The sequence below is a fragment of the Heterocephalus glaber genome, unplaced genomic scaffold (assembly GCF_053883595.1).
Source record: "Heterocephalus glaber isolate CG9 unplaced genomic scaffold, H.glaber_assembly_v1.0 deba00001472, whole genome shotgun sequence".
NCBI lineage: Eukaryota > Metazoa > Chordata > Mammalia > Rodentia > Bathyergidae > Heterocephalus > Heterocephalus glaber.
Genome location: NW_028258315.1, coordinates 30384163 through 30410461, shown reverse-complemented (window position 1 = coordinate 30410461; position 26299 = coordinate 30384163). Strand labels below are relative to the sequence as shown.

The 26299-nt window shown below is 44.7% G+C and overlaps 2 protein-coding genes across 13 annotated transcripts in view; both read left to right on the top strand.

The window, feature by feature from the left end:
* Positions 1-2117, top strand: part of Lyst (lysosomal trafficking regulator) — a 286606-nt gene extending 284489 nt beyond the window's left edge. For all 12 annotated transcript variants that reach the window (XM_087181914.1, XM_087181913.1, XM_087181912.1 and 9 more), the window contains one exon: positions 138-2117. In XM_087181914.1, the coding sequence (XP_087038040.1) occupies positions 138-276 (139 nt within the window). In that variant the 3' untranslated portion in view covers positions 277-2117. The remainder of the gene's footprint in view (positions 1-137) is intronic.
* A 15412-nt stretch (positions 2118-17529) lies between these two features.
* Gng4 (G protein subunit gamma 4) overlaps positions 17530-26299 on the top strand; it is a 49569-nt gene continuing 40799 nt past the window's right edge. The window contains exon 1 of the mRNA XM_004854620.4: positions 17530-17908. The gene's annotated coding sequence lies outside the window, so the exon portion shown is untranslated. The remainder of the gene's footprint in view (positions 17909-26299) is intronic.

Sequence of the window (26299 nt, the reverse complement as noted above, 5' to 3'; positions counted from 1 at the left end):
GTCAAAACCAATGAGCTACAGCCACCATTTAATTTATGTCTCTGTGCTCCAGGAGAAATATTTTACCTTCTATATCATGACCAGTATGCTAATATAATTTTAAGAAATATAACTACACATGAGGTTTGTTTTTACAGCCTTACATTTTCCTGTGATGGCCACCATTTGTACACAGCCAACAGTGAGGGGACAGTGATCGCCTGGTGTCGGAAGGACCAGCAGCGTGTGAAGCATCCCATGTTCTATTCCTTCCTCAGCAGCTATGGAGCTGGGTGACCATGAGGGGCTGTGTTCTACAGAGTATGGGACCCATACTTCATGATTCAACTTTGCCAGTGCAGGAGCTGAGCCTGAAGAAATGGATGACTGAAACAAACATCCAAATAATAGTATCTGCTCTTCTGCACAAAATTCCAAAGGCATCTCAGGTCCTGAGAGGAAAGTTCTGTCCTAATTTAGTGATGATACAGGAGATTGTGTCAGTGTGCACCAACCAACAAGCTGCAGGTCTTGCCTGGTAAATTAAAGTCACAGTCTTAAAGTTTTTCCCACAAAGGTATTCTAAAGAAAAGATAATTTGTCAACCTTTCTCTGTTTTTTTCAAAAGAGCCAGTAGAATTTAAATTGGCTAGATAATTATTTACATAAAATATTATAAATATTATATTTTAAAAGTTTTCTGCCTTGAGATACCCCTACCCCCACACACACACACAAACCCAATAAAGGAAAGAAAAAAAGACAAGAATTTTCAGGGCTCAATAATTGCTTTCTTTGAAAAGCAAACTATTCAGTAGGTGCCTCTGCACCAAACATTTTATGGAATATCTGAATACTATGAATGAATCTAAGCACTAGGCAGTTTTTCCCAGTTGCCTTCTTAGCTCAAAGGAGAACCAGAATTTTTTTGACAGCCACAAACAAGAAAGCAAAGAAATCTCTGATTTCAGACACATTTTGTTTCTTCATAAAAATTTTACTTAAAATCCACAAAACTAGATATTGAATATCCTTAGTTGAATCAGCAAGTTCAGCAAGTTAATAAGTCTTTCAATATCTGCCAATAACAGTTTCATTTACAGAGCATTGAATGCTTAACCGATTGCAGTAGAAAGCCTCCACTATGCAAAAAGAAATTTTCTTACTCAAAACAATTTAAAAAGGAGACAGCTTACTGAATTTTAAACAGAAGACGGAATAATTCTTCTAGGAAATCATTTCACCTGTTCCTATTAACCTGTTACGCATGAGAATTCTAGGAACACTAGAAAAATATAAGTGTACTCCATGGCAAACCTACACAGTGTAAAGACAGAATTTCTAAAAATCTTGAAATAGTCCATCTCTGCTATGCTGTGATAGCTGTATTTTTTCTTGGGGTGCTGCTTTAGTGGGTTTGAAAACACTGTAAAATAGGCTCAGAAATATGTTACCACAGGATAAAAGTATGTATTCCTAAGCATAACTTGTGCGTTTGTTATGGAAATTTAATTCATATAATGTTTATAGAACTACTTTTATAACTTCCACACTTTCTACAACATTCTGCTTAGAAGCTATAAAATACAACTGCAAAGTCTCTGCTGTCAAGATAGGGACCCAGGCAAGCAAGTGGCCACGTGTGCCCCTAACCTTCAGCTGCACACACGTGCTAAGGACCTTACTGGCTGCGTTTGGATCATGGTTTGCACCGGCCAGGGATTAATTCTGAGGTCCATGGAACTGCAGAGATGAGATTATTCCTATTCACGTTGAAGTGATTTGCTTTGTTTAAAACAAAATTGCAGCTATTGTCTAGTTTCCATTTTTTTACTGAGAACTTTAGTCTCCTATTAGAATAGGGTTGCTACTCAGTTTTTTTTAAGGGCTGAATTTTGTCATTTATGGAAAGAGAAAATATGCAGAATAACTGGTCTTGTTAACAGTGCAATATTCTATTTTTATGTAAAAATAAAAATTTGAGGGAATTATTTATTCAGCATGAAACCTAATATGTATATGTTGAAAACACTTCATAATGTGCATGTCATAGCAAACATTCCTATAAATTATCACAAGCTCTGTTACCTTTGTATACATTGCCACTTCAATTTGGAAATAAATTTCATAAAAACAGGTTTAAATGCTCATCCTTCATGCAATGTAAATATTATCATATCACAACTTGATGGCTTTTTAAAAACCCACATAGGTTCTTCAGCTGTTATAAATTTCTATATCACTAGGAAATGATGGAGATAATTTTCATTTCATAATCGGAGTCTTTGTGCTATAACGTTATATTTCAACCTTTCCTACCTCTAAATGAAGTTTAGACATCAGTCATGAGATCAGCCCACTGTTTTGACGTTTTGGGTTTTTTTGTTTTGTTTTGTTTGAGACAGAGTCTCACTATGTAGACCTCACTGGTGATCCTCCTGCCTCTGTCTCCTGAGGCCACTTGTTTTAAAGGAAAACATATCTGTCCCCCCATGGCAGATCTACATTGAGCCACTGCCATGCATCAGGCACCATTTTAAGTCCTGAAGATGTGATGATACACAAAATCTAGTTGTCCCCTGCCTTCCTGAAGGTCACAGGCTAGTGGAGAGGCAACCATAATCCCATAGGTAGCACACATGGTGAGTGCTGGGGAGGTCGAGTCAAGGTTACTCAGAATAGAGCAGAATTCAGTGTCAGTGGCTATTATCTAGAAAGCCCCTGGAAAGACTGAAAGTTTTATTGCAGCCTAAGGGATGGATAGTAATCCAGGTGAAGATGGGCACATGTGCTCCAGATGGCACAAGTGTGAACTCCTGGGCTGGAACATTAGCAGGCCAAGGCCAGGGAAAGGAGTGGCTATCTACACACACCCAGCCTTTGTGGGTGAGGACAGGCGGCAGAGTGGCAGTGACTCGGGACAGAACAATGAGTGGCTCAGCACCCAGTCTGCCACTGATTCTGCCTTGTTCAGGATGGGCTCTAGGTGTCTTTCTGTCCCCAGGAGAAGCCAGAAGCAGCATTTTATCAGTGGAAGCCTGCCGGCCCAAATGTCTGCTCTGCAGCAGGTCTCCATTGGTCCAGGTGATTACAGGGAGAGAGGAGCCAGGATGCTCTTCAGCCCAGTAGAGCTCATTCCTGACACCTGTCAGGCACTGGGTAACTCGGAGATGTCCTGAGGCAACAAGAAGACCCAGCAAGTCCATATTTATCAACAATGTTGAAAAGAGGTTAGCTGAAGAGTAAAACTGTTGAAATTCTTGTATTATCCATATCAGTGTCCACCTTTTGTTGCTAATGATCCTTCATCTGTTCCTAGTTTATACACAATGGGGACAAAATGTCCCAATTTGTTCCCAAAGTGTTTCACTTCTTGGCCAGCTAGCTGTATACTGTAATTTTTTCAGTAAACTCCTTTAATTAATGAACTCCATCGATTATGAAGCTAAAGCACTTCACAATCTAGTAGTTTTAAAACCCCTGTCCAGAAAGACCAGCTGAAAAGCATTAGCAATTGGAGGGTAGGTGGGGAGGAAACAAATGCCATTGAACAATTCAAGGCTGAGGTCAGAGGAAGCAGATAAAGGTCATACATTCAGTGTAACCTGGTGTTAGGAAGAATCACATGATGTAACATCAAGACATGCAGTATTTATCAGGTATTTCCCCCAGTTATGTCCCATTTTAAATTCCACAATTAAAGCTGCCACACACCAGGGATTTAGCTCAGTGGTTCCGGTGCCTGCCTCGAAAGTGCAAGGTCCTGAGTTCGATCCCCGGTACCAAAAAAAAAAAAAAAAAGCTGCCACATTTGCCAATATAAAACACATATACTTAAATATACATAAAGATGGGAAAGAGGGGCCACCAGTTGTATATTATGTGACAGAAAAATATGCCTACCACTGGGGACAATGGGTTACAACTCAGCTATTTGAGAGAAATTAAATGTGTCCTTGAGATCAAAGTGACTAGAAGATTATTTGAGACTAGACTGTAATATTCTTTTTTTTCTTCCTTAAATTCTTGTATTGGTACATTTTAGATATACAATACGTTTACATTTATCATGGGGTGCTTGTACCTGTACATGATGTATCTTGGTTCTTATTTTTTTCCCATTACCCGTGCACCCTTCACCCCCTCCACCCTTCCCTATTTACATACATTTGGTTTCCATTTTTTTTCTTTTCCCATAATTTTTCCTTTCCCTTCTTCCCTTTCCCCTTCCCCTCCCACCACCCCTACACCTTTGGACCTTTTCCTATTTCAAATTATCAATTGTTCGTTTTAATCATTTTAATCCTTATTTACACTTTCAGTTTCTCACACCAGAGAAACTATTCGGTATTTACACATGTGTGTCCTATTTATTTCACTTAAGAGTATGGCCTCAACATGCATCCATTTAGCTATAAATGTCTTTAGTTTCTCATTCTTTATGGCTGAGTAGTACTCCATTTTATTTTTTTTTTTAAACCCACATCTTCTTTATCCGGTTTCCAGTTGATGGGCACTTGGGCTGTTTCCAAGCTTTAGCTATTACAAAATGTGCCACTATAAACATGGGTGGACATATATCGCTGTGGTATGATTCTTTTAATTCTTTGGGGAAGATACCCAGCAGGGGAATAGCTGGGTCAAATGGGACCTGTAGTCCTAGTTCTTTGAGCTGGCTCCATACTGATTTCCATAGTGGTTGCACCAGTCTACACTCCCACCAACAGTGGAGAAGGGTTCCTTTCTCCCCACACCCCTGCCAGCATTTGTTATTGGTTGATTTCTTGATAGCAGCCATTCTTTGTGGGTTGAGGTGGACTCTCAGTGTTGTTTTCATCTGCATCTCTCGAATGACCAGTGATGTTGAACATTTTTTCATATGTTTGTTTGCTGCTTTTACTTCTTTGTCTGAGAAATGTCTGTTCATTTCAGATGCCCCTTTTTGAACTGGGTCTTTATATTTGGGGGCGTCTGATTTTTTTAAGTTCTTTATATATTCCAGATAGTAGTCCTTTGTCTGAGGAACAGCTGATAAGGGTTTTTTCCCACACTGTAGGTTGTCTTTTAGCTCTGTTGGTGGTTTCTCATGCCGTGCAGAAGTTTTTTTGTTGTTGTTGTTGTTTTTTAGGTACCAAGGATCGAACACGGATCCTTGCATTTGCGCAGCAGGAGGCAAAAAGCAGAAGCTTTTTAATAAGATGAGATCCCACTTGTTGATTCTTTATGCCAGTTCTGGTGCTACTGAGGTTTTGTTCATAAGGTCTTTTCCTATGCCAGTGTCTTCAAGAGTTCTCCCTAGCTTGTCTTCCAGCAAGTTTAGTGTTTCTGTTTTAATATTTAGATCTTTAATCCACTTCGATTTTAGTTTAGTGCATGGTGATAGGTATGGGTCTAGTTTTAATCTTTGGCAGGTTGAAATCTAGTTTTTCCAACAGCATTTATTAAATAGGCTATCTTTCCTCCAATGAGGGTGGTTGACTCCTTTGTCAAAGATGAGGTGGCTGAGTGTGTCTGGAGTTGTTCCTGCATCTTCTAATCTATTCCACTGATCCTTGGGTCTGTTTCTTTGCCAGTACCATGATGTTTTTATCACAGTAGCTTTGTAGTGTGGTTTCAAATTGGGGATTGTGAAACCCCCAGCCATGTCTCTGTTGCCTAGAATTCCTTTTGCTATTCTAGGTCTCTTCTGGTTCCAAATGAATTTTTGGATTGTTTTCTCTAGTTCTGTGAAGAATATTGTTGGAATTTCAATCAGCATTGCATTAAATCTATATAGTAGTTTTGGAAGTATGGCCATTTTCACTATATTGGTTCTTCCTACCAAGGAACAAGGGATGTCTTTCCATTTTCTTATATCCTCCTCTATCTCCTTTTTCAGAGTGCTGTAGTTTTCAGTGTAGAGGTCTTTTGCTCCCTTTGTTAGATTGATTCCTAGATATTTCTTTTTTTTTTTTGCATGCAATTGTAAAAGGAGTTATTTCCTGAATTTCTCTCTCAGTGAGTCTGCTATTTGTGTATAAGAAGGCTATTGTTTTTTGAGTGTTGACCTTATATCCAGCTGCTCTACTGAATCTGTCAATTAAGTCTAGAAATCTTTTGGCCGAGTTTTTTGGGTCTTGTATGTAAAGTATCATATCATCAGCAAATAATGACAGTTTCACTTCTTCCTTTCCTATCTTTATTCCTTTTATTTCTTTCTCTTTTCTAATTGCTGTGGCTGATGTTTCCAGAACTATGTTGAACACGAGTGGTGATAGTTGGCATCCTTGTCTTGTTCCTGATTTTAGCATGAAAGTTTTCAGTTTTTGACCAGTTAGTATGATATTGGCTGTTGGTTTTTCATAGATAGCCTTAATCAGGTTGAGATAAAGACCTTCTATTCCAATTTTCTGTAGGGTTTTTATCATGAATGGGTGTTGGATTTTGTCAAATGCCTTTTCTGCATCTATTGAGATGATCATGTGGTTTTTATCCTTGACTCTGTTAATATAGTGTATTACATTTATTGACTTACGAATGTTGAACCATCCTTCCATCCCTGGGATAAATCTGACTTGGTCAGGGTGTATGATCTTCTTGATGACCCTCTGAATTCTGTTTGCTGGTATCTTGTTGAGGATTTTTGCATCTACGTTCATTAGGCATATTGGTCTGTAGTTCTTTTTTGCTTGGGTCTTTCTCTGCTTTTGTAATCAAGGTAATGGCCTCTCTTTAATTGGTCTGTACTTTTTGGGGGTTGGGTCTTTCCCTGGTTTTGGAATCAAAGTAACACTTGCTTCCAGGAATGGATTTGGAAGTATTGCTTCCCTTTCAATTTGCTTGATGAGTTTAAAGAGTAATGATGATAGTTCTTTAAATGTCTTGTAGAATTCAGCAGTGAAGCCATCAGGACCTGGGCTTTTCTTTGTTGGTAAATTTTTTATTACATTTTCAGTGTCACTCATTGTAATTGGGGTGTTTAGAATTTCTATATCTTCTTCATTTAACTTTGGCAATTCGTATGTATCTAGGAATCTGTCCATTTCTTCTGTGTTTTTCATTTTATTAGAGTACAGTTTCTTGAAGTAGGTATTGATGATCCTCTGGATTTCTGCTGGGTCTGTTGTGACTTCACCTTTTTCGTTCTTAATTGCATGGATTTAAGCCTTTTCTTTCCTTTTTTTTTGATAAGGTTGGCTAAAGGTTTATCGATTTTATTTATTCTTTAAAAAAACCAACTCTGAGTCATTAATTTTTTGTATTGTTCTGTTAGTCTCCATTCCATTGATTTCTGCTGTGATCTTTGAATTTCCTCTCTTGTATGAGCTTTGGGTTTGTTATGCTCTTCTTTTTCTAGGTGCTTGAGGTTCTGCATTAGGTTATTTATCTGAGTTCTCTCTGTTTTCTTTATATGGGCATTCACTGCTATGAATTTCCCGCGTAGAACTGCTTTCATTGTGTCACATAGATTCCTGTATGTTGTACTGGGATTATCATTTACTTGTAGGAACTGTCTAATTTCTTCTGTAATTTCCTCTGTGATCCATTGGTTGTTCAGGAGGGTGTTATTCAATTTCCATATGTTTGTGGGAGTTTTGCAGTTTCTTATGTTATTGGTCTCCAATTTTATTGCACTATGGTCTGATAATATACAGGGGGTAACTTTAGTTCTTTTATATTAACTTAGACATGTCCTGTGAGCTAGCATGTGATCTATTTTGGAGAATGACCCATGTGCAGCCAAAAAGAATATGTATTCTGATTTTGTGGGGTGGAACAGTCTATAAACATCTATTAAGTCCATTTGCTCAAATAGCTTGGTTCAGTTCTAGGATTTTGTTGTTAATTTTTTGTCTAGATGGTCAGTCTGTTTGTGATAGTGGGGTATTGAGGTCCCCCACTACAATTGTATTAGTGCTTATTTGGTTTTTCATGTCCATTAAAATTTGTTTTGTATAGTTGGGGGCATTCGTATTTGGTGCATATATATTTAGGACTGTCATCTCTTCCTCTTGGATTGTTCCCTTCACAAGGATGTAGTGACCATCTTTGTCTGTCTTAATTAGTTTTGGTTTCAAATCTACTTTGTCTGCAAATAAGATTGCTATGCCTGCTTTTTTCTGGGTTCCTGTCACGTGGAGAGCTGTTTTCCATCCTTTTACTTTCAGTCTGTGAATTTCTTTCTGAGTTAGGTGCGTTTCTTGTATACAGCATATTGCTGGGTTTTGCTTCTTAACCCATTCTGTCAGTCTATTTCTTTTGATTGGTGAGTTGAGGCCATTAACATTGATAGTTATAATTGAGAGATACTGACTCATCCTTGTCATGATGTTTTGCTGTTGTTGGCTCTTTTATTTCTAATTTTTTCCCCCTTTCCCTTTCATTTCCTACCTTGCCTGGTGGCTTCCCTCTGTTGGGCCTCATGGAGTTGTGGCCTTCATTGTCTTTTTCTAGGATATTACTTAGAATTGTTTTGGCATGCTGGTTTGGTGTTCATGAAATTTCTCACGTGATCTTTGTCTTGGAAGTATCTAATTTCCCCATCCATTTTGAAAGATAATTTTGCAGGATACAACAGTCTGGGTTGGAATTTATTTTCTTTTAGGTCTTGAAGTACTTCACTCCAGGCTCTCCTTGATTTGAGGGTTTGTGTTGAGAAGTCTGCCATGATTCTGATGGGCTTTCCTTTGTAAGTGATTTTTTTTTTTTTCTTAACTGCCTGTAGGATTTTGTTCTTCTGTTGTGTTTCTGGGATCTTGACTATTATATGTCTATGTGTAGATTTTTTTTGATCACGGCTAGTTGGAGTTCTATATGCCTGACTTATCTGTATGTCCAATTCTCCACCTCTGTCTGGGAAGTTTTCTACTATTACTTCTGTGAACAGTTTTTTTATGTCAATTGTACTTTCTCCTGTTTTTTCGTGGACTCCTATCAGTCTTATGTTATTCTTTGCATCATCTAGCACCTGCTGCATTGATTTCTCATGGTCCCTATTTTGAAGAGATATCTGTTTTCATGGTTCTTAACCACAATCCTGTCTTCTATATCTGATATTCTATCTTCAGATTCCCTTAATCTGCTCTGCATGCTTTCAATGGAGTTTTTAATCTCCTGAATATCTGTTTGAATCTGTTTCATGGATTCCATTTCTTTATGTTGGGCAATCATGGTTTCCATTTCTTTCTTATGCTGGGCATTCATGGCTTCCGGCATGTTTCTGAGCTCATCTATTTTTTCGTCTGTTTCTGTTCTAGAGCCTCTAATCATGTCTTTCACTCTGCTCACCATCTCTGTAGTTATCTGGGAAATTATTTCTGTTTTGAATTTTTCTAGAGCCTCATTCATCTATTTTGTTACTTCCTGTGCTATCAGTTCAGAGTGTCCAGGTAGTTGATTGTCAGACTTTTCCACCTTGTTTCTCTCAGAATTTGCCTTTTTTGGGGTGGAAGTCTGAGTTTGTGACTTGCTTAAATGTCTTCTCATTTTTATTTCTGGTACTGTCCTTGGTTTAGTTCCTGGGTTGATACTTTTAAATTGCTTATTGTAAGTATCTTTGTTGATGTATTTAGAACACTTATGGAATGATTGCTTCTCAGAGGTGTCTTCCAGATATAGCTGGTCTTTAGGTTTTGAGTCTAATGGCTCTGAGGCTGTCTCATTTTCATTATACCAGGAAGGACAACTGATTAGATCAATCACAAAACCTTAGCCCAAGTGATACAATCAGCAACACAATAGCATCAGGTACCTCTTAGAAAATGACAATTTGTGGTAGTTGTTAATCTTTCACCTTTAACTGTGTGAATTAAATCAAAATCAAGGACCAACTCAACATATGTTTATAGTGAATAAACTCTTCAATATAGCAACTTTACCCTTTGGGATGGGGAGTTAGATGGAGTTGGGGAGGGAGGAATAGGTAAGTAAAAGGATAGGAGAAGGTTAGCCGTGAGGCCAGAGGGCACAGGCAAGAGAAGAAAAGAAAAATAAAGAAGAAATATGAATTAGGGGCAGAACAGGAATACAAAGGGAGATGAACAATGTGGGACAGCAAGGGAGCAAGGCAGAGAGAAAGAAAAGAGAAAAGAAACAAAAAAGAAAAAAATTTTAAAAGAGTAGCAAAGAAGAAAAAATAAGCAAAAAAAATAGTGGTAATTTTGAAAATAACAAATAAAAGATAAAAATGAAGGACCTCCTTCAGGGTATGTCTCTGCTGTCACAATAGACAATGTGGGCAGCAGTGTGCAGTCATTAAGTCAATGAGTCTCAGCAAGCCAGTCACAGACCCATGAGATTCAGGCAGATTTCTGGCTACAAGTCCCAATTTGAGCTCCCTGTCCTCCTGCAGGGTTGAACTCTGCAAGGTTCTACTGCAGGTTCCAGCTGCCCTTCCCCTGAAGATAGTCCAGGTTCTGATGGGAGGTGATGATCCCTCCAACTTACCAAGCACGGTAGTCTGCTGTGCCTTTATTGCAGAGATACTCTTCACTTTTCCACTGGGCTTCAGTTTTCAGGACTGTAATATTCTTAAGTGCTGAGCATGTTTCTTCCCCAAGAGCAAAGAATGAGAGATGAGATTATTTTTGTGGCCAAGTTTGGCTCTTCCCAAAGTGTATTAAGCTGACTTTACCAAAATTTCTGAAGGCTGATAAAGGATTTTCTGGGATTTTTATAAAAAATGAAGCTATAATTTTTTCCCCAGTACCAGGGATTGAACTCAGGACCTCACACTTGTCAGGCAGGAGCAGCACCACTGAGCTATATCCTCAGCGAAGCTATAATTTTGATAGTGATTGACCTAAATACAAATGATTAACTAGCTAACTTCCATATGTATTTTCCATACATCATTTTTTTATGTAGTAATGGTTTTTTGCCACCAAGAAAAGTCTACTTTTGTGCTTCTACTTCCCTAAGAATCAGTCATATGTTTTATTTTCTGGGATGGTGTGGAGAGCCCAGGTGTGGGACACATGCCACACAGCCTGCACAAGGGGCAAATGCACTTCCACTCTCCTCCATGTGCTTGTTGAGGCCCACACACCATTGTAGACTCTTCAGCGGCAGCAGTGTGGCAGAGCCATTTCTGGTGCCACTTCATGGGCACAAAGTCTCCATTTGGTTCCAGCTTGATGAGCCATCCTCTTCCCACTGCTTGTCTTGCATTTTAAATTTTCAGTTATTACAAACAGCTCTTTTGGGAAATCTTTCTCCTGTGAGCACATAGGGCTTTGCGAACAACCGAAATCCACCAGAGACAAATCTGACAAATATTTGATAAATGTTGGTCAAAAACAAAGTATGAGTCAAGTATGGCAGTGCATGCCTGTAGTCTCAGCACTCTGGGAAATTGGGACGGCAAGTTTGAGCCCAGCCTGGGCAACTTTGTGACAGCGAGACCATGTTTCAAAAAAAGGGCTGGGATGGAGCTCAGTGCAAAGGCCCTCCATTCAATCTCTGGTGCCACAAAAGAATAAGGCAGATTAGGCACATATTAAACTAAAGAAGGAGCAGAGAGAGGGAAGATGGACAAACATTATGTCTCATTTCATGATAGCTTTTTCTTAAATCTCCCAATGCAAAAGTACAGCCTTTCTTCTTTAGGTAACATCTTTCACAAAACAGGGAGCACACATTCATCTTCATCTACACACTTTCCTCTACCTACTTCTTGAGAAGAAACTCCCACCTTGTATGAGCATATTTGACTCCCCAAGTTCTCACCCACTTCTTTCTCCTCAAGTTTAGTAGATTACAGTTGTTTCATGTTTATCTCAGGATAATTCTTAGGCAAATATGAAAGCAGTAAGAATGACAGAGTTGTGTACACTTGTCCTGTCAGAGATTATGACAGTTCCATTTATACCCAATGAACAATTCTTATTTGGGGCCCTACTTAAGACCTAAAGTTCGATTATCACAAATTATGCCAGAAGCAACCAGGCTCGCTTTCAATCTAGGAATACTTGCATCTTCCCTGTGGAGTAAATGACACCATATCAGACAGTATTTTGCAGTTTTTAATTATCCTGTTACAGTTAGGTTGTTAAATGTTCTCCACAGGTCCATGTGTTAAATAAAGGCTTGCCACTTGTCCCCTGTGGCACAGTCGGGAGGTACTGTGGAACCTGTAAGAGGTAGAACTGCATGGGAGGTCTTAGGTGATGGGATGTTATCTTGAATGGGACTGCAGAACCCTGCCCCCTTCCTCTTCTCCTTTGCTTCCCTGACACTGCTGGCTAGCACATCCACCCAAGGCCAAAGGCAGTGGGCCTTCCACACCTTGGACTAGAACCTCCAAAACTGGCAGCCTAAATAAATCTTTTCTCTTTGTGAGTTAATTATCTCAGGTATTTCGTGTTAGTGACAGAAAGGTGACTAACATACCTTATACAAGTTAGTTGATCCTTCAAAAAAAGTTATCTGGGAATAACATTCAAAAATTAAACTAATTTTTGTAACTGTCTCTTAAGTGGGGCCCGCAATACATAAAAATAACTTTTCCCAATCTCTAAAAATGTAAGCAAATCAATAAGCAAATGGTTTTTATTGATATTCCATTAAATGTGGAGTGTGGTTACTTAATCATAGGATATTTGTGAGCCTCTACAATGTACCAGGCACAAAAATTTATAAGACACAGAATCTGCTCTCAACTCAGAAGGATAGAAAAAGATATAGAAGATTGTTGAGGCTGGGGACACAGCTCTGTGGTAGACAGTATGCTTAGCTTGTGCAAGGCCCTGGGTCAATCCCAAGCACTGTTTGGAGAGAATTCTGATACAATGAAGTAAATTTAATAATAACACTCTACCTATCAGTGAATAAAATGAGAAGAGGGAGCAGTCAGGTTCAGTATCCCAAAGATGCTAAAGATTTAGTTAAATCTTGAGGAAAACAAATGTACCAGATCTGGACCAGGAAAGAAAAAAAAAAAAAACCAGTGGTAAAGAGGCTCAGGTGTAAGACAGCAGGGAGTAAAAGTGGGACATGGGTGACAGTGGGGGGTGGGGAAAGGAGTATTTAAGTAGAGGCAGGAATTTCTGCTCCTCTTCACTTAAGGAAAATTAGAATCAGACTTGCCCTGCTATCATCACCAACAGAGACCCTGGGGATGGTATATGAAGCAGTGCTTTTTAGAGACAGGAAACAGCACAGAAATGTGATGCTGTGAGAAGGGAAGACACAAATGAGTCTTTTTGCTGCTTTCGCTTCCTGGCTGACACGGGGCTACAGTGCTGGAAAAGAACCTAGTAAGAGTACAGAAGTCTCACTGGGAAGAGGAGACCGAGCTTGGAGTGGGGAGCTGGGAAACGAGTTTATGGCACAGACATCAGTAGAGAAGGCTGCTGCCCAAAGAGATGCAGAGTTCTCCCTCGAGGCCCATCTGCACAAAGACTCCACAGCCTGAGGGAAGAATGTCCAGGGAGCAGCAAGTGGCACAGTCGCCAGAGCTCATGGTGGTGTTAGGGGGTGCATTTCAGTTCTAGCCAACTGTTCATGGAACACACAGGTGTTGAGTGGCGACCCCAGGAGAGTCACAGCAGAAGGCTAACCTGGCCGGACAGTGAGGCCTACAAGCTGTTAAGATAGCCATCAGGGGCAACCCACTTTCCAGTCCCCTTTCTGTCTCTCTTAGACAGAAGCTATATTTCTCTCAGTAAATTTTTCAACCCTAACCCCCCTTGTTCCTAGAATTCATTCTTCCGTTTCAGAGAACACAAACTCATGTTTCAGATATCTAGCAGGTTGGGAGTTATAATATTTCCCTTGTTTGGATTATTTTCCTTATTTGGATTACATGGTACCCTATGTCATTTGGAGGTCTACCACTGAGATCATTGGACGGCGTTTTCAACAGTGTTTGGTTCAAGGCAATTCCCTCCTCTGTGACTACTGGATTTCAAGAAAGCTTCCAAAATGAGGCTGCCAAACTTCAAGCTGTCAAACAGATGAAACCAATGACAAATGTGCTAGACTCCTTTTACCAGGATCCACCAGATCAATCTTGTAAAAAAGTTCATAACTTCTAAACCACAATATGACTTCTGAGACCCATTAAATTAGCTCTTTGGAGAGGGCCCCTAACTGTGGTCTCCCCATCAACACTTCTCAACTAGAAGCAGTTAGATAAACACTATTATGCCCTTTCTCCCCTAAGCAAAGTTAGGGATACTTCTTCAGAGGGGGGAATATTGCAGACAACTAAATTAATTAAAAATTATAAGGCAGTTGGGCAAGGCTGGGTCCTCAGCATAGAAAACAATTGAGGCACATTCACCCTAGGGATGAATAGCAGTGATTGATATTCTAAATAGACCACAATCACCTTAACTGGGGACCAAACCGTCTCTAGCTAGCCCATTCCCAGCTTGTTATGTGACTAGCTTCCCCATTTGATCTCCATTTAGTCAATATTACCTGAGCAACTATACTTGCAATCTTATTGGTTGACCACAGTTTTGTCCCACCTCATGCCCATGTGATTTTTCCAGTGGATCTTATAGATTTGTCCCACCATGTACTCGCCTCACCTTGTGGCTTTTTCCTATAAAACACCTTTGAGAAGTGGGGTGGCCAGGCAGTCAACTTTCTGGTCCCTCTTCTGTCTCTGTTAGACAGAAGGTATTTTTCAATAAGTTATTCCTACTCTTAAAAAAAAAAAAAAAAGACAGCCATCAGGGGACCCAACTAATCCATAGGTAACTTCCCTACTGCCAAAACAGTCCCTACTCTTTAAAGGAAGACAAAATCCAGCACACACAACATATATTTACAATGTCAAAAGTCACTGCACAAGCCAAGAAATAGGAAAATGTGACCCAAAACAAAAAAACCCTCAGTTGACAGAACAAGAAAGGAAGAAAATGACGGAGTTCACATATAAGCTTGTTAAAATAGCTGTTATAAATGTGCTCAATATACCAAATGGAACTTCTAGAGATAAACATACAATGTCTGAAATGAAAATTTTACTGGATAAGTTTAGCAAATGAGACAGCTCTGAAGAAAAAAATCAGTGAACTCGACAGAGCAGCAACAAGTGTCCAAACTGAAATACAGAATGAAGAATCAAAAAACACAAAAAAAAATTAACAGCACTCCAGTGATTTGTAACCATATTTAATGATCCCCTCTGCTAGTACAGTCCCAAAAGGAGAAAAGAGCTACAAGGGGCCTAGAAAAATATTCAAACAAAGAAGAGGTAAAAAATTCTTCAATTTGATAAATGTTGATAAAAATTATAAACCTAAAGATCCAAGAAGCTAAATAAACAAGCAGCACACCAGCAAATGAGAATAAGCCAATACTTGAGATAAAACAGAAAACTCAAGTCTACTCAGTTATCCCAGAAGGAGGAAGGGAGAAAAAGGACAAATAGAAACAAATACTAATATGGTAGATTAAAACTCATATGATAATTATGTAAGAAGTAAATTACCTAGACACTCCAATTACAAGGCACAGATGCCAGGCTGATTTTAAAAAGGAAGCTCCAAGTCTGTTGTCTACAAGAATAGAGAATCCCCCACATGACACAGATTTGAAAAGTAAAAGGATAGAAATGTATCCCATAAACACTGTTAATGGCAAGAAATCTACAGTTGTTTGATGACCTCAAAGGGGGCGGGGGGGGGGGAACAAGCCTTCAGAACAAGGAATGTTGTTAACAGGATGAAGAGACTGGTGCCCAGGGTCGGGGAGCCAATACTATGCAGGAGCTGCAGTGTTCTTCGTGATGCCAGAGAGAGACAAAACCAGAATCCCTAATGGACCCTGATATGATTTGTATTTAGATGTCTCCACTAAGTCTCATGCAGATGAGGTGGGACTTTCTTTGTTTTTTTGGTTGGTTTTTTTGGTACTGGGGATCGAACTCAGGTCCTTGCGCTTGCGAGGCAGGCGGTGCACTGAGCTAAATCTCCGGCTCGGGACTTTCTTTTTCAGAGGTAGTTGAATATGGAATATGTGATGCTGGGGTTAAAGGTGTGTGATTATTAAACCACTACATGTGAGTAATTAGTTTGGCACCGTCCTAATCCTGGTAGTCTGTATAAAATAAAAGGGGCAGAAAGATGCTTTTAAACCCTCTTATCAATTTTGCTGCCTTGTGCGAGCCGTGTTGTTTCTCCTCTGAGATGCTTGTTTGCCATGCCAGCCTCAGAGCCAGCCGATTATGGACTGAAACCTCCACGAACTGTAAGCCAAATAAACCTTTCCCCCTTTAACTTTGGGGGTCGGATATTTTGTCTCAGCAACGAAAAGTAACACAGGCCCTGAGGTCTGGGTGGGGTCTGAGTCTAAGTTTCTAACCAGTTGGGGCAGGGGTATCTTTGCTGCTGGTCTTGGAGTCTGTGGAGATTCTGGCTTAGCCTGACCGTGTAAGCTCTTCCTCTTCAGGATGCTCAGAATCCCACCTTGAAAGGATAGTGCAGTAATGAGAAAGATAAAACAAGGAAGGGAGTTTCCTGGAAGTATAGATGCTGCTCTGCCTGGTAGATCAACTGGGACGAACAGTGGAATTTGGGATCAATGGAAACCCAGGATTCTGCTTTATCCAGCCAGTGTAGGGAAGGGTGTGACACTGATAAAGGCATTGCAAGAGACATATTTTGCAGGTGAAAATAGCCCAAATTTGGATTTGTGGAATTTTCAGTGAAGTACCTATTAAAAAATAAAAAAGGCTGTGCGGTGGACATTTATTGGCTTAGTCATTTTACCATAGTCAGTGCATGGTCTCAGGCACTATGAAAAGATTGGACGTGAGATACGTGCTTGCCACACGTGGGCCTTCCCGGCCTCTGCATTTGCGTGGTGTCTGACACTTGGATCCTGGGAAGGTGCGCGTCTGTATGGGGTAAAAATCAGAGCAGCAGGACCAGAGTCTCCGTGTCATTTACAGCAAGGCACGGTTGCTGATGGTGGATGGGGAGGAAGGGCCCACGTTCTCAGGACAATTCCCAACGGCTCTCAAGGGTTGTACGTGGTTGCCTTTATAGAGGGGATGAATATCGGCCACCCGTTTACGAGTTACTCACACTGCTTGAAAGGTTCCGGTCGCTTCCTTATTCTGAAGCTTTTGTGTTATTTTACCAAGAGTTGGAAAATGGACGGCGCCGAAGCCGTTTTACCCTCAAGGAAGCGGAGTGTGGTCACTAGCGGTTTTAATGTGTCCATCACAAAAGACACAGCTCCTAAAGCGCGAGGATAGGCGCGCTCTGGCCCGCAGGGCAGAGTGGCGGGGGCGCCCCGCTCTCCGCCCGCCTGGGAGCCGGTCCCGCCCTCCGGCCGCTCAGGTGGCCCAGTGCGACGGTCCTTTCCCGGTTCCCTAGCGACGTCGGAGCGCGCCCCGCACAGCTGTCTGCATCTGGGCGCGCACAGCCCCGTGATCCCGGGGAGGCGGGAGGCCGCCGCGCCCCGCGCTCGCCCTGGCCCCTTCCCGGGACCGAGCCTGGCCGCGCGCGGACCCGGCTGCGCGCTCCAGGCGAGCAGCACCCTGGGCGCGGGGCGCGGAGCCCGGTGCGGGAGCCCCGATGACGCACCAGTGACGTCGACGGCGGCGGGCGGGATTTCCCGGCCCCTCCCGGGTGCGGGGCGAGACCCTGCGCGCAGTGGGCGCGGCCAGCGCGGGGCGCAGGAGGCGAGAGTCGGGGAGTCGCCGACCCGCACCCAACGGGTTGGCGCGGACGCAGAGCCTTGCGCCTCACGACCTCGCTCTTGTGCGGGGCAGGCGAGCTCAGAGGGCAGGTTCGGCCCCTGGACCCCCTCCCCAGTTGCGCGCAGTCATCCCGGAGGCTCAGTCCCGCGACCGGGACCCTCGCTTGGCGGGCACAGGGCCCTAGCCCACCCTCTGTCCCCGCCCCGCGCAGCCCGCGCCGCGATGCCGCTCGGCCCTGCAGCCCCCTGCTAGCGCCGCGCCGGGGACCCCGCCTGCGCCTGGGCTGCGGTAAGTGCGTGGCGGCCGCCCGAGCCACGGGGTCCCCGGGGAGAAAGCTTCGGCCTCGCGCCGCGAGCTCCAGGCGAGCCAGGAACCAAAGGGAAACTCGGGCGGGAAAGTGTCAGAACTAGAGAAGCTGCCGGCGCCCCGAGTCGCCCCGAAGCTGCCCGGGACACAAAGACCCTAGGTTCCCGGCGGGGCCCCTGGGCGGGCACCGGGATCCTCACCCTCCCGCCGCGCCCCTGCGTGGGTTGTGGGGCTTCTGCCTCCCCCTGGCGGGGGGTACCTTGGGCGAAGGGGATGGAGTGGCCTCGGGTCTTTTCGTCTGGAACTGTGTGTTTGGACGCCTGCCTCGGGAGCGGACCGAGCGGAGACCTGCGTCCCCCTCCTCCGTGGCGTCTGTCCCCACGTCCGGTGCTGAAATGCGCTGAGCTTCTCGAACGCGAGCCCGGCTGCGCCCGGGGACCTTTGATTTAATTTTTTAATCGCCTCTGAAATAATAAACGACAGGGGAGGGGACAGGCATGGCTGGAAAATGTTCTTTAATTTAAACGGATCTACTCCTTTCTCCACGTTTTCAGCTAAGATGTTAGGAAGTCCCAAAATGTCGAAGTTTGATCAAGTGATAAAGTAGGTCCCGGGCACCGGATCTACTCCCCTCTCCCCAGCCCGCATGGCTGCCTGTTCCCTTCTGTTTGCGTCGCCTACCGGATCTGTAAAAAGGGAGGCAGGGGGCGGGCAGGTTCAGCCAAAGCAAGAGGCTGCCTAGGCGTCTCCTCTGTTCTTTAAAACCTGTCACAGCAGCCTGTCCTTTGCTGTGAGCGAGGTGTGAAGGTTCCCACTATGGGCCCTGAAAATTCAGCATAAATGCCTCGCCGCTGCAGGGAGGCCATCAGGGCCTTGCCTGGCTCCTACGTTCCTGGGGCAACTCCTGTGCCTGAAGGCCTGCAGGGAGGAAGGGAGGCAGCCACCCTCTGATCCGGCCCAGCTCCCTGCCAAGCCTGCTGTGCTCACAGCTGGGTGGTGAGCGGAAAGCCTTGTTCAGCCCTGGGAGACAAGACCCAGCACCTGTAAGCTGTGGGCTCTGTCCGTATGCGTGGCCGTGGCATGGGAAAAATAGCAGGTGTGTGTTGGTGCGCATTCGAGGTCAGTTGAGGTACTTTGCTAGGCTGAGTAGGCTCACCTGGAGGTTGTTAGGCTGAAATGTCTGCCCCTCCACAACCCTCTGCTCCAGTCCTTGTCCCCTTTAGATGAAATCACCCAGAGAGACCTATGGGAGGTATCTGGCTGCTGTGAAAGAGCACAGCAAAAGGGCAGTTCCCAGCAGTCCCTGCCTGGCTGGGCAGCTGCCTTTTCCATTTCTCAAGCACATCAATAATAAAGGAACCCCAAAAGAGCTTTCCCCTGTTCATTTCAGTTTTTAATGTAACAGTGACAGTCCCCTAAGCCTCCAAATCTCAGTGCATCCTTGGAAATGGTGGGACATTGGGTGGGAACATGGAACTGGTGCCTGGGAAGCAAGTGCCCACAGCTGTCTCTCGACAGGACAGCTGGACTGAGGAGTGGTCCAGTGTTGCTGCCCACAACACCCACACCACAGCTAATGACTTCAGGGTAAACAGCTAAATGGCAGAGAGAATTCTGAAGTGTATGCCAACAATCATTCTCATTTATTTATTGCCACATCACACTATCACATTTCTTTAGTTTGCCTCATTTTTGTTCTGCTTGAAGAGCAAAGAATGCCTAATAATACATATCAGAAGATGCCCTTTTCTTCATGGAATTTTGAGGCATGGATTTTTAAGCTATTTCCTGGGTTTTGTTCCCAGAACACCTTCATGAGCATGTACAGCTATCTAATCATGCTGATTTTCCTTGGCCTTTTTATTCACTCCAGACATACTCAGGCACAGAGACTTTTATTATTCAGGTACAAAGATGGTTTGTTTGGCTTACTCAATTTAACTTTGTAAACACTGAAATATCAGGCTGGGATTTAGCTCAGTGGCACAGTGCCTGTCTGGCAAGCATGAGGTCCTGAGTTCGATCCCTGGTACCAAAAAACAAACACTAAAATATCCCATCACCGCTAGCTAGCAAGGATATCTTAACTGAAAGTCAGAGAAACTAAGTGAGTATCAGGAAAGAAAAGCATAGCGACCAAGCAGAGAATACAGCTGTTAAGGGCTTGAAGCAGCTGGTTAAAAACAGATGAATAAGCCAGAGGCCTGAGTCACATGATCAGATGTGAAAGCACAAATGAAACCTCCATTTAGAGAAGGAAGTAGAGGCAAAGAAGACTGCTGAAGGGAGAAATTACCACAGAGTGCCCTAGCCAGCTGAAGCATTCTGGTCTCTCTTGTCACAGCTTTAGTAAGGGCAGGTGGTGGCTGAAGGTGCCAGGTCTCCTGCAGCCTGGGAGTTGTATTGAAGCTGTGGCACTTACTGTAGATGGCCCTGGCTGCCAAGGAAAGGTGAGAACAGGTAAGCAGGGGTGGAGAAGCTGTTCATCCTGGGGTTCTGGGTATCTGCATGCAAATCAACAAAGGCCCAATCTACAGGACTAGAAGGGGACAGGTTAGTGGGCACAGGGGTCAAGCAGGAAGGGCCTGTCTACCGGGCTTGGGTTGGACACAACGTATGAATGATCCCATTGATCCTCATGTGATACCTGCAAGGTTTTGATTTTTCAAAACAACAATAGTGACTGCTGTGTCAGGGGTGTGTGGATGGGATGTTTGGTGGGTGGGGAGAGACTTTAACAGAGGAAAGTGTCACATAAATGGCAGGTGAGTGGTTGAGTCTTGGCGGAGAACAAAGTGAGTGACTGGGTGGTCATCCATCCCCCACACTCTGTCCAGGACATGGGCTCCTTCTCAAAGGGGAGAATTTGTCCCTCTTTTTCCTTAGATTTCTCTGACTCTTGCTCTCTGGGCAGTGTGTGGTGGCTCTCTCCAGTGCGACATGCATTGTGAGGCTGTGAAAGGCCCCCAGGAAGAAAAGAAGCACTTTCCTTCCTCCTGTGGAGCCCAGGCACCACATTTTCCCCAATGCACACGCAGGCAGGTCATCACTTACCAGGCACTGACCGAGCTCCTGCCCTTGTTACTGGTCCCCAGGTTTCCTCCTGGTGCTGGGTCTAATGCACAGCTGTGGGGCCTTTCCTTCCACTCATCAAGCCGTCACCACTGAGGACAGGGCAGAGCAGTAGGAATAAGAAGAAGAGAATCATGTTTCAATCTTTTAACATTCTGATTTGGGCATCTCTACAACTACTTCCAAGGTGGTCATCTGAAACCAGATGCTCCCCATCATCCCGGGATCAGCCTCATTTACTTCTGGTGTTCAGTCACACAAGTATATAAAACTGAAAGATTTCTACCAAAGTAGGAAGTGGGTTTAGAAGATGGGAAGGAAAAAGTCAGGAAAAACTGGTCCAGTGGGAGGCAAAACAGTGGTGAAGGGAAGGTGCTGAAGGCTCTTACCTGAGGAGGTCCCATGGGGCTCTGCGGCTCCAACACTGCTAGAAAAGGTGAGGACAGGTGGAAGGCCAAGGTGGTCAGCCCCTGCAGGGTGCACACACAGGTCTACCTGGCATGCAGCTGGATGGTTGTACTCCTGGGGAGGATTGAGCTCTCTCCCGAAATTGTGGGGCTCTGGGGCCCAGGACTATGTGTAGCACCCCCTCTCTCTGTGGGGCCTATGCTCCAATGGGCTCCCCACACCCTCCCCTCTGGCCCCCATTCCTTGTCTATATGAGATTCAAGTCTGCACAGAACTGGCATCCTCTGCAGTGTATTTCCAGCCCATTTGGGGGCCATCTGTCCTGCCCTGGGGGACCTGCAGATGCACCCTGGGTGGAAATTTCCAGCAGGTCCTTTTCCCCTTCCACAGCTGGTATTGGAATAAATGTGAGTTGATTCCTGTTTGGTTTTGAGTGTCGCTCAGCAATCTTGGAAATATCCTGTGTCCTCTGTGCCCCAGCTAACTTCACGCACAGCCCTGGGCTGCACCTACGGGCCAGTGCATGCTCACCCCCTGGACACCCTGGGCCACAGCCTGGTGGGGGGGCCTAGTTCCACAGTGGGCGGAAGGTGTGCATGGGGGACACAAGTGTCCCAAAGATGTAGACACACATCAGGCTTCCTGACTGACCATTCAGGGCAGTGGTAGGTGTGGCATGTGTCTAAGAAGGGAGGAGGATGGATGGTGAGTGGAGGACCCAGAGCTTTAACCTCCAAGGAAATGATGAAGGGAAACCCACAGTGCTGTTGGCCTTCGAGCTCTTTCTGGAACGGGGTGAAAGTGGCTGTCCTTGGCATCACCCAGTTCCTCCCAGTCCAGCTGAATTTTATCTGATGGAGGCAAAGTCACCTGTGTCCTCTGCTGACATGGACCCTTGGGTGCCCCCCTCCCTGCTGGCTGCCTCATCTCCAGGTGGCTGCACCTGTCACCCTTTCCACTGTTGGTTGGCTGGTGTCAAGTTGTGTCTTGTGGTTCTCTGAACAACTCAGTATCTTTCCAGAGCCTTCTTTGTTGTAGTTTATTGCAGTAAATAGTCTGAAATAAGTCAGTAAGTCACTGGCTAGACCCCACACTGGAAGTGGTCATCACAGAGCCCTGCCAGGCCTTGTGATGGATCTTGCCAGGACTGCTGGCCTTTTTCAAGTTTTCTTATGAATTACAACTCCAAACTTTGGTCATCTCCAGTGATCATAGTGCTGGACACTATGGAAGGACTCTTCAATAAGTGCATGTGGCTGGAAGTCATAGTTGTGTTCCTAGAAGACTGTAGACCACACCTTTGTGGATGACCAGTTAGGCAATGGAAAGACCAGTGAGGCACAGTGATAGCTTCCAAAGAGCAAGTGACCCAGAAGGGAATCCGTGTGTGAAAACAGCTTCCCTACCATGGATCAGGGCTGTGACCATGCTTTTAAAGATCCATGGGCACAAAAATGATGGGAAGGCCCGAGGCCACGGGGCACAGCAATGCCTGTCTGCAGAGGGCATATCATCAGCTGGTCCTGGGAGGTTGATGGGCCTTTCCAAGCTGGACAAACAAGAACAGGCTTTCAGTGGAGAGCTCAGCACCTGCCAGGCTCTTAGAATAGCCATACAGGGAGAGAAGAGCGGCAGGGCACCGCAGACTGCGCATACAGAGACTGTTCAGTGATGCAGGAAGAGTCTGCTCTGTGAAGCATAGATCCAGGGTAGCTGTTAGCAAAACCAGGACTTAGCAGATCTGGTCTTGGCTCTGCCTGGTGTGTGGGCCAGTCACCGGGCTGAGGAACAGGGCAGGGGCCTGGGAAGCTCTGAGGATTCTCCAGCTCCATCTCTTGTCAGCACTTCCATCCGGCCGGAGGCAGAGAGCCACACAATCACGGGAATGTGGGGGTTTCAAGGTCTCTAGTTGGGCTGAGGAGTAATGTGACCTAGTTTGGTGGAGTTGGCAAGTGAAGAGAGAGTGTGTGACTTGCCAAGTTAGGAGGTGACATCTAGGGGGCAGGTGGGTCCAGAGCTGAGTGGAGGGCAGGCTGGACACAGACTAGAGGATGGCGTTGTTGGTACTTGGGTGAAGCTGTACAGTGCATAAGATTGTCCCAGGGAACCAAGACCTGGTGAGCCACATAGGAGGCCCAGGACTCCAAGGACAGAGTGAACTTTGGAGCAGACCAAAATTTCTTCTGTGAAATGCATGCTCTTTTGTTTTGGCTGTGTTTCATGAATGCTAGATGAACACCCTGCCTCTGAGCTGCACCCAGCCCTGCATACTCTTTCTGATGTGGGCTTTCTCAGGTTGGATTCCCTTCAGCGGCTCATCCCTCCAGTCTGGGAGACAGCAGCCAGCAACTCTAGCTGCACCTCCCTGGCTGACTCATTCTGTCTGCATTCGTATGGTGGCAGTTCTCCCTCTTGTTTGATTCCTTTGTTCCCCTACTGCTCCTGGATTTGGTTGGATGCTGCTGGAACCACCAGTCTCTCAGTTCACATCCACATCAGGGGATCTGTGTATTGGCCTTCAGTGCATGCACGTCACTAGCCAAAGAAGAGCTTTGGTTTAGGTTTTACTCAAACCTACCAGTCACCCTTTTTCCCACTCCTGAGCTTTGGTGGCCCTGAGATAGGCAGCATAGCCGTGGCCCTGCTTCCCAGTAACCATGGCAGGTCACCAGAGTCACCTACAGAATGGCCTGCTAGGCTTGGACAGGGCCTCCTTGCCCCTTGGTCTCCTGAAGGGCTGTCCATGGTCAGTGTGAAATGCTCTGGGTCCCCACCCTCTTTGCTCAGGGCCTCATCAAGTGCCCTGGGCCATCCTTGCTTTGTTTTCCTGCTTGAAAGAGAGAGCACCTCCTCTGTGAGGGAGCCAGCCTCTCACCCCAAAGAACACCTCTTGACACAGTGACCCCAAAAGCAGACCTCCCCCTTCCCTTCCTCAGCAGTGGGAGCAGGTCTGGGGTTCTAAGCCATGCAAAGCGATGTGGATATCTCCACTCTTCAGTCACCTGAGGGGGGCAGGTGTTAGGTCCTGAGGGCCCCATCCTGTCTTGGTTACTTTTTCTTATTGCTAAGACAAAATGTCTGACACCCAGAGTTAAAAGAGGAAAAGTTCATTTAGCTTACAGTTCACAGAGATTTCAGTCCATCATTGGCTGGCTCCAAGGCAGGGTGGCATGGCAGACAGGCATCGCAAATGAAAAAGAGTTCATGGTGGGCAGAAGGTAGCAAAGCAAGCAAGCAACAAGCCTCTTTATGTCCCTTATGCTTTATCCATACTACCCACCCTTAGGGCACGTAGCACTCACACTCTTAATCCTAGCATTGCACCATGAATCAATCCCAGTGTCACTCTAGATCCAGCCACCTCTGAAAAAGCCCTACCTATGACTGTGTGAGGCTTTGGGGGGATATCTAAAAAAAGCCATAACACAGCCTATTTTGTAGATTAATGCCAGTCATAAAAGAGCAGTGGGAGGGTTTCACTCTTCTCTTCCACACTGGGAGGACAGATATAATGACCATCTCCATCATTTCCACCTTCTACCATGGGATGACACAGCAAGAAGCCCCCTGAAAGACATCAGAAGCACAGCCCCTTGACCTTCGCCTTCCTCATCTCCAGAACTATGAGAAATAACTTTCTGAGTTTATAAATTACCCAGACCCAGGTATTCTGGGATAGCAGCACAACATGGACTAAGACAAAGACACATGATTGTAACACAGCATGAAGTTAAAAACAGGTCCCCCTAGGGCCAGGGATTTAGCTCAGTGGTTCCACTGCCTGCCTCACAAGTGGAAGGACCCAAGTTCGATCCCCGGTGCCAAAAGAAAAAAAATAGGTCCCTCTAGAACACCTCGAAGGTCTAGGAAGTTCTCAAAATCTGGCCAGATGAAGGATCAGAGCAGAGCCTGTGCAGGGCAAAGGCTTTCCAGGCAGATAAAAACAATGGCTAACACTTAGAAGTACTTCCTATGGGCCAGGCTATTTTTTTGTTTGTTTGCTTGCTTGCAATTCTGGGGTTTAAATGAGGGGTGCTCTCCCACTGAGCTACATCCCCACCCCTCTTTTTTATTATGTTTCATTTTGAGATAGGGTATCACTAAGTTCTCCAAGCTGGGCTACAAATTGTGATCCTCCTACCTCAGTGCTAGGATTACAGGTGCTGGGATTACAGTGTGGGATAACAGCCACTAAATTGTTATCCAATCTCAAACATGCCCAGCTGCACAAGCCTTACATTGTACTACAGTATCTTTTATTCCTGACAACCCCTGTGGTAAGCAGAATAATGCCCACCCCCAGAAGGCCACACCCTAAACCTGGGAATATGTTACCTTCCATGACAGAAGGAACTTTGCAGGTTCATCAAAGTAGGAATCTTTTCTCTTTTTGTTTCGGTACCAGGGATTGAACTCAGGACCTTGCATTTATGAGTTGGGTGGTTGCACCACTGAGCTAAATCCCAGCCCTGGAATCTTTTATTTATTATTTTATTTTTTGGTGCTGGGGATTGAACCCAGGGCCCTTATATACTAGCTAAGTGCTCTACCACTGAGCCACACTTCCAGCCCTAAAGTAAGAATTTTGAGATGGGAGGTGATCCTGGATTGTACAAGGGCCCAATATAATCACTAGGGTCCTTGAAAAAGGAGGACAGGAGCACCAGAGAGAAAGATGGGAAGACAGTGGTCCACTGGTTGTGACTGGCTCAAAGGAGTGGCAGCCCCCAGCAGGCTGCCGTGCTACGGCCCCCACCATCCATCTGCCTGGTGCAGGAGGAACCCATTCATTTGGGCACTTGGGATGCTGGCGCAGAGGTTGAATTCTTTCATCTGTGCCTTTTTTACTGCTAGAGAAAGTGAAATTTATCCTTGAGTGCCTGAAGCCCAGTC